This window comes from Jaculus jaculus, chromosome 16 (genome assembly GCF_020740685.1).
Source record: "Jaculus jaculus isolate mJacJac1 chromosome 16, mJacJac1.mat.Y.cur, whole genome shotgun sequence".
Classification (NCBI taxonomy): Eukaryota; Metazoa; Chordata; class Mammalia; order Rodentia; family Dipodidae; genus Jaculus; species Jaculus jaculus.
In genome coordinates this window covers 71,278,519-71,291,438 of record NC_059117.1, presented here as the reverse complement: position 1 = coordinate 71,291,438, position 12,920 = coordinate 71,278,519, and the positions used below count along the sequence as shown (strand labels likewise).

General features: G+C 41.0%; 1 protein-coding gene across 1 annotated transcript in view; it reads right to left on the bottom strand.

The window, feature by feature from the left end:
- The window catches only part of Tmf1 (TATA element modulatory factor 1), a 65,707-nt gene that overhangs the window by 38,164 nt on the left and 14,623 nt on the right, over nt 1–12,920 (bottom strand). Inside the window, exons 3-4 of the mRNA XM_045135944.1 lie at nt 9,563–9,666; nt 7,327–7,453 (exon numbers count right to left, since the gene is read on the bottom strand). Of these exons, the coding sequence (XP_044991879.1) occupies nt 7,327–7,453; nt 9,563–9,666 (231 nt within the window). The remainder of the gene's footprint in view (nt 1–7,326; nt 7,454–9,562; nt 9,667–12,920) is intronic.

The following is a 12,920-nucleotide window of genomic DNA, read 5'->3' as shown; positions in this document are numbered from 1 at the left end:
AAAGAAGAATATGGATGGCGTATAAGCATCTAAAATACTGTTCTACATCCCTAGTCATCAGGGAAACGCACATTAAAGCTACATTGAGATTCCATCTCACTCCTGTCAGATTGGCTACCATCAGGAAAACAAATGATCATAAATGCTGGCGGAGATGTGGAAAAAGAGGAACCCTTCTACACTGCTGGTGGGAATGCAATCTGGTCCAGCCATTGTGGAAATCAGTGTGGAGGTTCCTAAGACAGCTTAAGATTGATCTACCATATGACCCACCTATAGCACTCCTAGGCATATATACTAAGAAATCATCCCATTTCCTTAGAAGTATATGCTCAACCATGTTTATTGCTCCTCAATTCATAATAGCTGGGAAATGGAACCAGCCTAGATGTCTCTAAACTGATGAGTAGATAATGAAGATGTGGCACATTTATACAATGCAGTTCTACTCAACGGTAAAGAAAAATAAAGTTATGAAATTTGCAGGAAAATGGATGGATCTGGAAAGGATTATACTAAGTGAAGTAACCTATGCCCAGAAAGCCAAACCCCACATGTTCTCCCTCATATGTGGATCCTAGCTACAGATGATTGGGCTTCTGTGTGAGAAGGAAAAAACTCAATAGCAGAGGCCAATAAATTAAAAAGGAGACATAAAGGGAACAGAAAGGAAGGGAGGAGGGTACTTAATAAGTTGGTATTGTATATATGTAAGTAGAAGAATAGATTAACAGGGGTGAAAAGGCCCACAGTGAAGTCAGGGGAAGAGACTGAGTAAAGAAAAGGTGGAGGGAGGGCTAATCAAAATCTAAAAGAATGCAAATAAATCATATGGAATCCTCCGGTTTCAGACAATGTAACACTCAGGAGCCATATATCGTTGTCAGAAAATTTTCAGTGCCAGTGATGGGATACCTCCAGTGAGTTGTTGACCAGGGAGGTACCTGATATCCCCAAAACATTATAGGCCATTGCCAAGGCCCTTGGTTTGCCACCAGGAACAAATGGTAAGACCCTATTGCTGAAGACTCCACACACTTGGGCTGCAAGGCCACTGAGAAATCCTGCTGGAACTGAGCTGATAACCTCCTCCATGTAGACCAGCTGAAAGAAAGCTAGAAGAAGCCATTCTACATGTAGTTCAATCGGAGAGATACCAGCAGGGAAGATACTCAACAGTGGACACTGCAAGCCTTATAATTGGCCAAACAGGCCAAATGAGCCAACGGGTACAACAGTGGCACGTCTGTCATGGTGGAAACCAACAGCCCTTCAACTGGACTGGAGGCCCACTCTATGGGAGGGAATACATCCCTGATACTGAAAACTTAAAACAGGGGTAATCATGAGCCCTAGGGGTGTAACATCTGCTGATGTCAGGACAAATGTTTATACTATGCTTATCAAACTGACCAGTAAGCACTTCTCTTAATATTTATACCCTTATAGTAACACTACTCTCACTGTGGGTAGAGAATCTTCTCTTTTCAGTAGGCAGTGACTTCGAGATGACTCAGAAGGTACCACAGTGCTGGAAAGAAGTGACTGGAGTACTGAGTAACATCTCGATCACACCTTCCAAGGCTCAGGGTCTAATGTGGAAGAGGTGGCAGAAAGAATGTAAGAACCAAAGGAAGGGTAGAACTCCTTACAACGTGCTTCCTCCAGACATAAAATGGCCTGGATATCCATGACCCATAGTGCCTGACACTACCTACACAAGACCATCATAAGAGGAGGAAAAAGCCATAACATCAACATTAAAAGAGAGACTGATTGAGATTGGGAGGGGATATGATGGAGAATGGAATTCTAAAGGGGAAAGGGAGGAGGGAGGGTTTTACCATGGGATATTTTTTATAATCATGGAAAATGGTAATAAAAATTGAGAAAAAATATAAAATAAAAAGGAGATATAAAGGGAAGAGAAAGTAAGGGAGAAGGTACTTAATAGGTTGGTATTGTATATATGTAAGTAGAAGACTAGATTAACAGGGGTGAAAAGGCCCAAAGTGAGGTCAGGGGAAGAGATTGAGTAAAGGAAAGGTGGAGGTAGGGCTAATTAAAATCTAAGAGGATGCAAATAAATCATATGGAATCCTCCAGTTTTGGACAGTGGAACACTCAGGAGCCATATATCGTTGTTAGAAAATGTTCAGTGCCAGTGATGGGATACCTCCAGTGAATTGTTGGCCAGGGAGGTCCCTGATGCCCCCAAAACATTATAGGCCATTGCCGAGGCCCTTGGTTTCCCACCAGGAATAGATGGTAAGACCCTATTGCTGAAGACTCCACACACTTGGGCTGCAAGGCCACTGAGAAATCCTGTTGGAACTAAGCTGATAACCTCCTCCATGTAGACCAACTGACAGAAAGCTAGAAGAAGCCATTCTACATGCAGTTCAATGGGAGACAGAGATACCACCAGTGAAGATACTCAACAGTGCACACTGCAAGCCTTGTAATTGGCCAGCCAGCCCAAATGAGCCAATGGGTGCAACAGTGGCACATCTGTCATGGTGGAAACCAACAGCCCTCCAATTGGACTGGAGGACTGCTCCATGGGAGGGAATAAATCCCTGATACTGAAAACTTAAAACAGGGGTAATCATGAGCTCTAGGGGTGTAACATCTGCTGATGTCTGGATAAATGTATATACTATGCTTATCAAACTGCCCAGTAAGCACTTCTCTTAATATTTATACCCTTACATTAACGCTACTCTCACTGTGGGTAGAGAATCTTCTCTTTTCAGATGGCAGTGACCTTGGGATGACTCAGAAGGTATCATAGTGCTGGAAAGAAGTGACTGGAGTACTGACTAACATCTTGATCACACCTTCCAAGGCTCAGGGTCTAATGCAGAAGAGGTGGCAGACAGAATGTAAGAGCCAAAGGAAGGGAAGGACTCCTTACAACATGCTCCTCCAGACACAAAATGGCCTGGATATCCATGACCCCATAGTGCCTGACACTACCTACACAAGACCATAGGAGGAGGAAAAGATTATGACATCAAAATTAAAAGAGAAACTGATGGAGATGGGGAGGGGATATGATGAAGAATGGAATTTCAAAGGGGAAAGTGTGGGGGAGGGGGTATTACCATAGGATATTTTTTATAATCATGAAAATGGTAATAAAAATTGAGAAAAAAAAAAAGCCTACATTCAGCCAGGCGTGGTACTGCACACCTTTAATCCCAGCACTTGGGAGTCAGAAGTAGGAGGATGGCCACAAGTTCAAGGCCATCCAGAGACTACATAGTGAATCCCAGGTTAGCATGAGCTAGAGTGAAACCTACCTTGAAAAATCAAAAGAGGGCTGGAGAGATGGCTTAGCGGTTAAGCGCTCGCCTGTGAAGCATAAGGACCCCGGTTCGAGGCTCGGTTCCCCAGGTCCCACGTTAGCCAGATGCACAAGGGGGCGCACGCGTCTGGAGTTCGTTTGCAGAAGCTGGAAGCCCTGGCGCGCCCATCCTCTCTCTCTCCCTCTATCTGTCTTTCTCTCTGTCTCTGTCACTCTCAAATAGAGGCTGGTGGTATCACCATACCTGATTTTAACCTATACTACAGAGCCATAGTAACAAAAACAGCATTGTACTGGCACAAAAACAGACATGTAGATCAGTGGAACAGAATAGAGGACCCAGATGTAAGCCCAAGTAGCTATAGCCACCTGATATTCGATAAAAATGCCAAAAATACTCATTAGAGAAGAGACAGCCTCTTCAGCAAATGGTGTTTTGAAAACTGGATATATACCTGCAGAAGGATGAAAATAGATTCTTCTCTCTTGCCATGCACAAGAATTAAGTCCAAATGGATTAAAGACCTTAACATCAGACGGGAAACTTTGAAACTGCTAGAGGAAAAAGTAGGGGAAACCCTTCAACATATTGGTCTTGGCAAAGACTTTCTGAATACAACCCCAATTGCTCAGGCAATAAAACCACAGATTAACCACTGGGACCTAATGAAATTACAAAGATTTTGCACCGCAAAGGACACAGTGAAAAAAGCAAAGAGGCAACCTACAGAATGGGAAAAAATCTTCGCCAGCTATATATCTGATAGAGGATTAATATCTAGGATATACAAATAACTCAAAAAGTTAAATAATAAGGAATCAAACAAGCCAATCAAAAAATGGGCTATGGAGCTAAATAGAGAGTTCTCAAAGGAAGAAATACGAATGGCATATAAGCATCTAAAAAAATGTTCTACGTCACTAGTCATCAGGGAAATGCAGATTAAAACTACACTGAGATTCCATCTCACTCCTGTCAGAATGGCCACCATCATGAAAACAAATGATCATAAATGTTGGCGGGGATGTGGAAAAAAAGGAACCCTTCTGCACTGCTGGTGGGAATGCAATCTGGTCCAGCCATTGTGGAAAACAGTGTGGAGGTTCCTAAAGCAGCTAGAGATTGATTTACCATATGACCCAGCTATAGCACTCCTAGGCATATATCCAAAGGACTCATCTCATTTCCTTAGAAGTACATGCTCAACCATGTTTATTGCTGCTCAATTTATAATAGCTGGGAAATGGAACCACCTAGATGTCCATCAACAGATGAGTGGATAATGAAGATGTAGCACATTTATACAATGGAGTTCTACTCAGCGGTAAAGAAAAATTAAGTTATGAAATTTGCAGAAAAATGGATGGACCTGGAAAGGATTATACTAAGTCAGGTAACCCAGGCCCAGAAAGCCAAGCGCCACATGTTCTCTCTCATATGTGGATCCTAGCTACAGATGATTGGGCTTCTGCATGAGAATGAAAATACTTAGTAGCAGAGGCCAGTAAGTTGAAAAGGAGACATAAAGGGTGGAGAAAGGAAGGGAGGAGGATACTTAATAGGTTGATATTGTATATATGTAATTACAATGATTGTAATGGGAAGGTAATATGATGGAGAATGGAATTTCAAATGGGAAAGTGTGGGGGTGGGGAGGGAGGGAATTACCATGGGATATATTTTATAATCATTGAAAATGTTAATAAAAATTAAAAAAAAAAAAGAAATATAAGTGAAAATAACATTCAATATTCTTCTTTGCTGTGTGTGTGTGTGTGTGTGTGTGTGTGTGTGTGTGTGTGTATATTCATTCTATAGGTCAAGCACTGCATTTGGAACAACCTAATAGAGAACAGGAAGAGATAAGTTTAGGTAGTCTCATGGTATTGCTAGTGTACTGTCTACAATGAGATAGCTAAAGCAAAGTAGGCAGACAGAAGTATGTGACTCTCTTCCTGTAAGAGTAAACACAGAAAATGTTTTATCATTAATTTCTGGTCAAGAACTTAGAAAAGCAACCTGCTTCAAAAGGGCTAAATGCAAAGACAAAGTTATCAATAACAGTTAGGATATAACCAATAATGAATAACATTAGTTATTACTACTTCTGAAATATATAATAATCCCAAATGTGTAACACTGAAACAATGGCTCCTCATTTAGAATGACTTTGCTCCAAAGGGAACATTTTTGCAATCTCTGACCACATGCAAGAGGTTAGGGACTACTAGAATGACAGGGACAAAGGGCAAGGACATTGCTACTCATCCTAACATGGAGCATATCCCCCACAACAGAGGATTATGCCACCAATGAAAGCATAGGCCTCCACAAAAAAACAGAATTATCCTTCCCAAAATGTCAATAGCATTACAGGTAAGAAATTCTGTTAAAGTCACTATTATGGCTCCAAGACAATTACTAGCCATTAGAAGTTTGTATTTTAAAGTTACTTTGACCTTAAAAAGTGTATGTTTGAGCTGGATGTGGTGGCACACACCTTTAATCCCAGCACTCGGGAGGCAGAGGTAGGAGGACCACTGTGAGTTCGAAGCCACCCTGAGACTATGTAGTTAAATCCAGGTCAGCCTGAGACACAGTAAGACCCTAACTCAAAAAACCAAAAAAAAAAAAAAAAAGTATATGTTTGAACTTACAGGATACTGTAGCAGACAGCTTCAGGTTTACTGAGATGAACTTTCAGATCAGCCACAGTTATGGAGGAAGGGATTTATTGAAGCTTACAGATCCAGGGGAAGTTCCATAATGGCAGAAGAAGCTGGCCTGCCTTCACAGGCCCAAGCAGACAGAGAGAAAGAGAAGCACAAGCCAAAAGCCAAAAAGCCACACAGCACAACACATTTCAGAAACTCCACCTAGGTACACTTTGCATATCTTTAGATTGAAATCGGAAACCCACCACCACACCTTAAGATCACCCAGTGACATTGCCTCCAGCAGGTGGTTACAGATGCAAACTACAAACAAACAACTGAATATATTGGGGGCCACATATTCTATTCAAACCACCACAGATACTAATCTGTGAGAGTAATGATTATTTAAGATATATAGTACCTTTTAGATTCAAGCATTTTTTTTCATTCTCATAGAACTATCATTTATAAGTTATTCTAACAATCTTTGTTAATATATCTTGAAAGTATTCATACTTAATTATACAAACTCTGGTTTAGACTTTTTGTTTGTTTTGTTTTTGTTTTATGAGGTAGGGTCTCACTCTAGGTCAGACTGACCTGAAATTCACTATGTAGTCTCAGGGTGGCCTTGAACTCACAGCCATCCTCCCACCTCTGCCTCCCTAGTACTGAGATTAAAGGCATGCACCATCACACCCAGCTAGACTTTTTAAACCATCAAAATCCATCAATTTGGGCTAGAGAAACGGCTTAGCAGTTAAGTGCTTGCCAGTGAAGCCCAAGGACCTCAGTTCAAGGCTCAATTCCCCAGGACCTACATAAGCCAGAGGCACAAGGTGGCACATGCATCTGGTGTTCATCTGCAATGGCTGGAGGCCCTGGTGCGCCCATTCTCATTTTCTCTTTCTCCCTCCCTCCCTCCCTCCCTCCCTCCCTCCCTACCTCTCTCTCTCTCTCTCTCTCTCTCTCCCTCCCTCCCTCCCTCCCTCCCTCTTTCTCTGTCACTCTAAAATAAATAAAAATAAACAAAATTATGCCAGGCATGGTGGCGCACACCTTTAATCCCAGCACTTGGAGGCAGAGGTAAGAGAATTGCCATGAGTTCGAGGCCACCCTGAGACTACAGAGTGATTTCCAGGTGAGTCTGAGCTAGAATGAGACCCTACCTCGAAAAAGCAAAAAAATAAAAATAAATAAATAAACAAAAAACTTTGTAAAAATCCATCAATTTAAATATATAAAAACATCTACAATTTTAAAAAAATTCTACAATTTGACTACTTTTTTTTAATCTTCTCCTTTTTCTAATACTAAGACATGCAGACTCTTTAATTATTACTTTGATTTTCCATTACCTTCTTTGCAGCATCTCTCTCCTTGCAGGCTAGTTGAACCTTCTTTTCTGCGTCTGCAATTCTCTGAGTAAACTCATCTTTCAAGGAAGAAATGCTACTGCTTTCTTCTTTCACTCTGAACATTTCACTAAGTTTAAAATAAATGAGAATAAAGACGTTTATACAATACAAACATGAGTTCAGTTCATAAAATAGAAGTAACATTTTCTCCAACATCTACCATATAAAAATAGATCAGTTTTGGGCTGGAGAGATGGCTTAGCAGTTAAGCACTTACTTGCCTGTGCAGCCAAAGGACCCGGGTTCAAGGCTCCAATCCCCAGTACACAAGTTAGCCAGATGCACAAGGGGGCGCACACATCTAGAGTTAGTTTGCAGCAGCTGGTGGCCCTGTCATACCCATTTTCTCTCTCTACCTGCCTCTTTCTCTGTCACTCTCAAATAAATAAATTAAAATAAACAAAAAAAAAATTTAAATATAGATCAGTTTGAAGCATATTAATTTTGTGTTTTCTTACTTGAGATAGAATCTCGATATATACCCAGGCTGGCCTGCAACTCACTAATTAGGTAGTCCAAGTTCACCCTTAATCATGACCCTCCTGCCTCTGCTTCTCAGGTACCGGGATCATAGGTATGTGCCACCCACCAATCTTTATCAGCCTATTCAATTTTTTTTTTTAATTTTTATTTATTTATTTATTTGAGAGTGACAGACACAGAGAGAAGGACAGATAGAGGGAGAGAGAGAGAATGGGCGCGCCAGGGCTTCCAGCCTCTGCAAACGAACTCCAGACGCGTGCGCCCCCTTGTGCATCTGGCTAACATGGGACCTGGGGAACTGAGCCTCGAACCGGGGTCCTTAGGCTTCACAGGCAAGCGTTTAACCGCTAAGCCATCTCTCCAGCCCAGCCTATTCAATTTTAAGAGAAAAAAAATAACTTGCTAAATTTGTTTGTCTGTTTTATTTATATTGCTGCTGGGGATTGAACCAAGAGCTTATGAAAACTAGGAAAATGTCCTACCAGAGCTACATCCCTAGCCCTACTAAATTAATTTTAAAACAAACAAAAATCATTAGGAAGCAAAAACGTTACCAAGCCGACAGTTGTGAGGCACACCTTTAATCCCAGCACTTGAGAGGCAGAGGTAGGAGGATCACTGAGAGTTCGAGGCCAGCCTGAGATTCCAGGTCAGCCTGGGCTACAGCAAGACTCTACCTCAAAAAACAAAAAACAAACAAACAAAAATAAGTCACCAATATTTGATGTGCAAAATGAAGATACAGAGCCGGGTGTGGTGGCACACACCTTTAATCCCAGCACTAGGAAGGCAGAAGTAGGAGAATCACTGTGAGTTCGAGGCCACCCTGAGACTCCATAGTGAATTCCAGGTCAGCCTGGGCTAGAGTGAGACCCTACCTCAAAAAAAAAAAAAAGATAAAAAATGATGGGCGTGGTGGCACATGCCTTTAATTCCAGCACTTGGGAGGCAGAGGTAGGAGGAATGGCATGAGTTCAAAGCCACGCTGAGACTACATAGTTAATTCCACATCAGCATGAGCAGGAGTGAAACCCTTCCTCCAAAGACCAAAAAGGAAAAAGATACAAGTAAATGTTTCACCTGAGTCTTCTTGTGGCCCACATCCTCAGTCGTTTCCTTAAATAAACCAGCATTTGGTATGTTTTAAACTATAATATAAATTTTCTATAAAAACAAGTTTAGGGCTGGAGAGATGGCTTAGCGGTTAAGCGCTTGCCTGTGAAGCCTAAGGACCCCGGTTCGAGGCTCGGTTCCCCAGGTCTCACGTTAGCCAGATGCACAATGGGCGCAAGCATCTGGAGTTCGTTTGCAGACGCTGGAAGCCCTGGCACGCCCATTCTCTCTCTCTCCCTCTACCTGTCTTTCTCTCTGTGTCTGTCGCTCTCAAATAAATAAATAAAATTAAAAAAAAAAAAAAACAAGTTTAGTGGCTGGAGAGATGGCTTAACGATTAAGGCACTTGCCTGCAAAGCCTAAGAACCCAGGTTCGATTCCCCCAGTACCCACATAAAGTGAAATGCACAAGGTAACACATGCATCTAGAGTTTATTTGCAGTGGCTAGAGGCTCTGGCACACCCATTCTTTCCTTCTATCTGCCTCTTTCTCTCTCTCAAATAATTTTTTTTTTTAAATGACCAAGTAAAGGGACTTCCACATACTGTATAAAATTATTCACATTTTTTGAATACTTACTCTTTCAGGTTATCATAAGCTTCTTCTAAACGTGCTTTTTCTTTACTAAGAGATAATAACTGAGCCTCCCTTTTTTCCAGTTTCTCATTCAGAAATTCAACTGTCTGGATAAAGAAAGTATGTGAAAGTCAAAACACTGAACTTTTAAAAAGACATGTGTTCATGAAGGCAATGAGCATGCATGCAAGGAGTCCAATATCTATACATCCAATGATATAGAAAATTCTACTTCTCAGGAGAAATGTACTACATGACATATAAAATATTTACAGCAAGAGAGACTGATTGATAGAGGGAGGTGATATGATGGAGAGTGGAGTTTCAAAGGGGAGAGTAGGGGGAGGGCATTACCATGGGATAGTGTTTACAATCATGGAAGTTAAAAAATTTTTTAAAAAAGATTTACAGCCAGGCGTGGTGGCGCACGCCTTTAATCCCAGCATTTGGGAGGCAGAGGTAGGAGGATCACTTTGAGTTCGAGGCTACCCTGAGACTACATAGTGAGTTCCAGGTCTGCCTGGGCTAGAGTGAGACCTTACCTTGAAGAAAAGAAATTTACAGCAGCAGCTGGGTGTGGCACATGCCCTTAATTGTAGCACTTTAGAGGCACATGAAAAGGATCGCTGTGAGTTAGAGGCCACCTGAGATTAAATAGTGAATTTCAGTTCACTCTGGGCTAGAGCGAGATCCTACCTCATAAAAGAAAAAATATGTATTTATAGCAGTTATTCATTCATCTCTAAAAGGAGACTATAGATTAAAAAGAAATTAATGACTTTCTATAAAAAGGCTAAGCTGGGTGTGGTGGCACAAGCCTTTAATCTCAGCACTCGGCAGGCAGGTGTAGGAGGATTGCCACGAGTTTGAGGCCACCCTGAAAATACAGAGTGAAAATACAGCCTGGGGTAGAGTGAGACCCTACCTCGAAACCCCCCCCCCCCAAAAAAAAAGACAGACTGGGCGTGATGGCGCATGCCTTTAATCCCAGCACTTAGGAGGCAGAGGTAGGAGGATCACCATGAGTTCGAGGCCACCCTGAGAATACAGTGAATTCCAGGTCAGCCTGGGCTAGAGTGAGACCCTACCTCAAAAAAACAAAAAGTAAAAATAAAATATTTAAAATATATGTGGTTCTTTTGGGGGTTTTTTGTTGTTGTTGTTTACTAAGGTAAGGTCTCACTCGAGCTCAGGCTGACCTGGAATTCACTATGTAGTCTCAGGGTGGCCTTGAACTCTCGGGCGATCCTCCTACCTCTGCCTCCCGAGTGCTGGGATTAAAGGCGTGCGCCACCACGCCTGGCTAAATATATATATAGTTTTAAAAAGGGGCTTCAGTTGCTCTGGTTATGTTCTTTCTGTATATTAGCCAGGTAGAATATATTCAAGTGTTTATTATTATTCTTTAACACAAAATATATTTTTCTACTATTATGCATTATGTCTAAAAATAAAATTAGGGCTGGAAAAATGGCTTACTGTTTAAGGACCTTGCCTGCAAAGCCAAAGGACCCAGGTTTGCCAGATTCCCCAGGACACATGTAGATGCACAAGGGAGCACACGCATCCGCAGTTCATTTGCAGCTGCTGGAGGCCCTGGCATATCCATTCTCTTTTTCTCTCTTTCTTTCTCTGCCTATTTCTCTCTCAAATAAATAAAGAAAAATAAAATAAGTAAAAATAAAATTTATTTTAGAAAACCCACAGATATATAACTTTAAAATTTATACACTATATCTATGTAAAGCTAACAAAGAGCAACTCTTTTCCTTAGGTCCTGCTGAATGAAGCTCTTATGAAACTTTCCTAAAAGGTGGTTTTTTGAGGTAGGGTCTCACTCTAGCCCAGGATGACCTGGAATTCATTATATAGTCTCAGGCAGGGTAGACTCAAACTCACAGCAATTCTCCTGCCTCTGCCTCCCTAGTGCTGGGATTAAAGGTGTGCGCCACCACACCCAGTTTAGAGAAATTGAGTCCTTTAGCCTTAATCTGAGTTTGGTATAAACTGAGAAATTACTAAACTTCTTAAATAGATTGAAAATACTGACAGTGACTGGTGCTGGCTTTTAGAAACTCAAAGTATTACTATGTGTCCAGTGGTATACTGGTATTATTAATTAGTAAAGTATTGCATAGCATTGTGTTTAAGAATAATGTTAAGAAAAAAAACTCAGGAACTGGGCATAGTGGTATACACCTTTAGTCCCAGAAGAATACAATAGAAGATATCAAAAGTAACAAAGAGGAACCAAACTGAAACACTAAGGAGTACACCCCTTATGTAATAATGAAAACACTAAAATCAGATTATTAACAACCAGAAAGCATCAACAATATTTATCTAAAAACTAGATAATAGACTAAATCTAAACATTGCTATAAATACTGTGAACATGCAAAAATATTTTGAAAAAAGAAAAATGATAATATTTAGGTCTACTGTAAAATGTCTTTTTTCAGAAGATACATGGAAGGTAAGCAAATAGTTCTTTGCAAACGAACATACTAATGCATAGAACATAAGAGAAGTTTAAAGTGATAAGGATTTGATAAAAGATGATATACAAGGTGGTACATCGTGCCTGGAGTTTGTTTGCAATTGCTGATGGCCCTGGCATGCCCTTCCTTCCTTTCTTTCTTTCCTTCCTCTCTTTATATTTCTCTGTGTGTCTGTGTATACCTTTCCCTCTCTCTCAAATAAATAAGCAAAAGCAAACTACAAAATTAACATGGAGGCCAGGCATAGTGGCATGCGCCTTTAATACCAGCATTTGGGAGGCAGAGGTAGGAGGACTGCTGTGAGTTAGAGGCCACCGAGACTACATAGTGAAATCCAGGTCAGCCTGGGCTACAGTGAGACCATACCTCAAAAAACTTAAAAAAAAAAAAGCCAGGCGTGGTGGCTCATGCCTTTAATCCCAACACTTGGGAGGCAGAGGTAGGCAGATCACCGTAAGTTCGAGGTCACCCTGAGACTAAATAGTGAATTCCAGGCCAGCCTGAGCTAGAGTGAGACCCTACCTCGAAATCCTCTCCCCAAAAAAGATATAAAATGGAGACTTCATGCTCAGTTATAAAGACATAGCAATTGATCCTGCAACAACTGTCTTAGAAAAATGTCAAATAATATAAATAAATAATTTTTCATTTCTAAGGTTACAATGAAACAACAAAATATCCATTTTTAAAAGCTGGGCTTGGTGGTGCATGCCTTTAATCTTAGCACTTAGATAGGATGACTGCTATGAGTTCAAGGCCACCCTGAGTCTACAGAGTAAATTCCAGGTCAGCCTGGGCTGCAGTGGGACCATACATCTAAAAACAAAAAGTAAAATAAAATAAAATAATAAAGACCCATT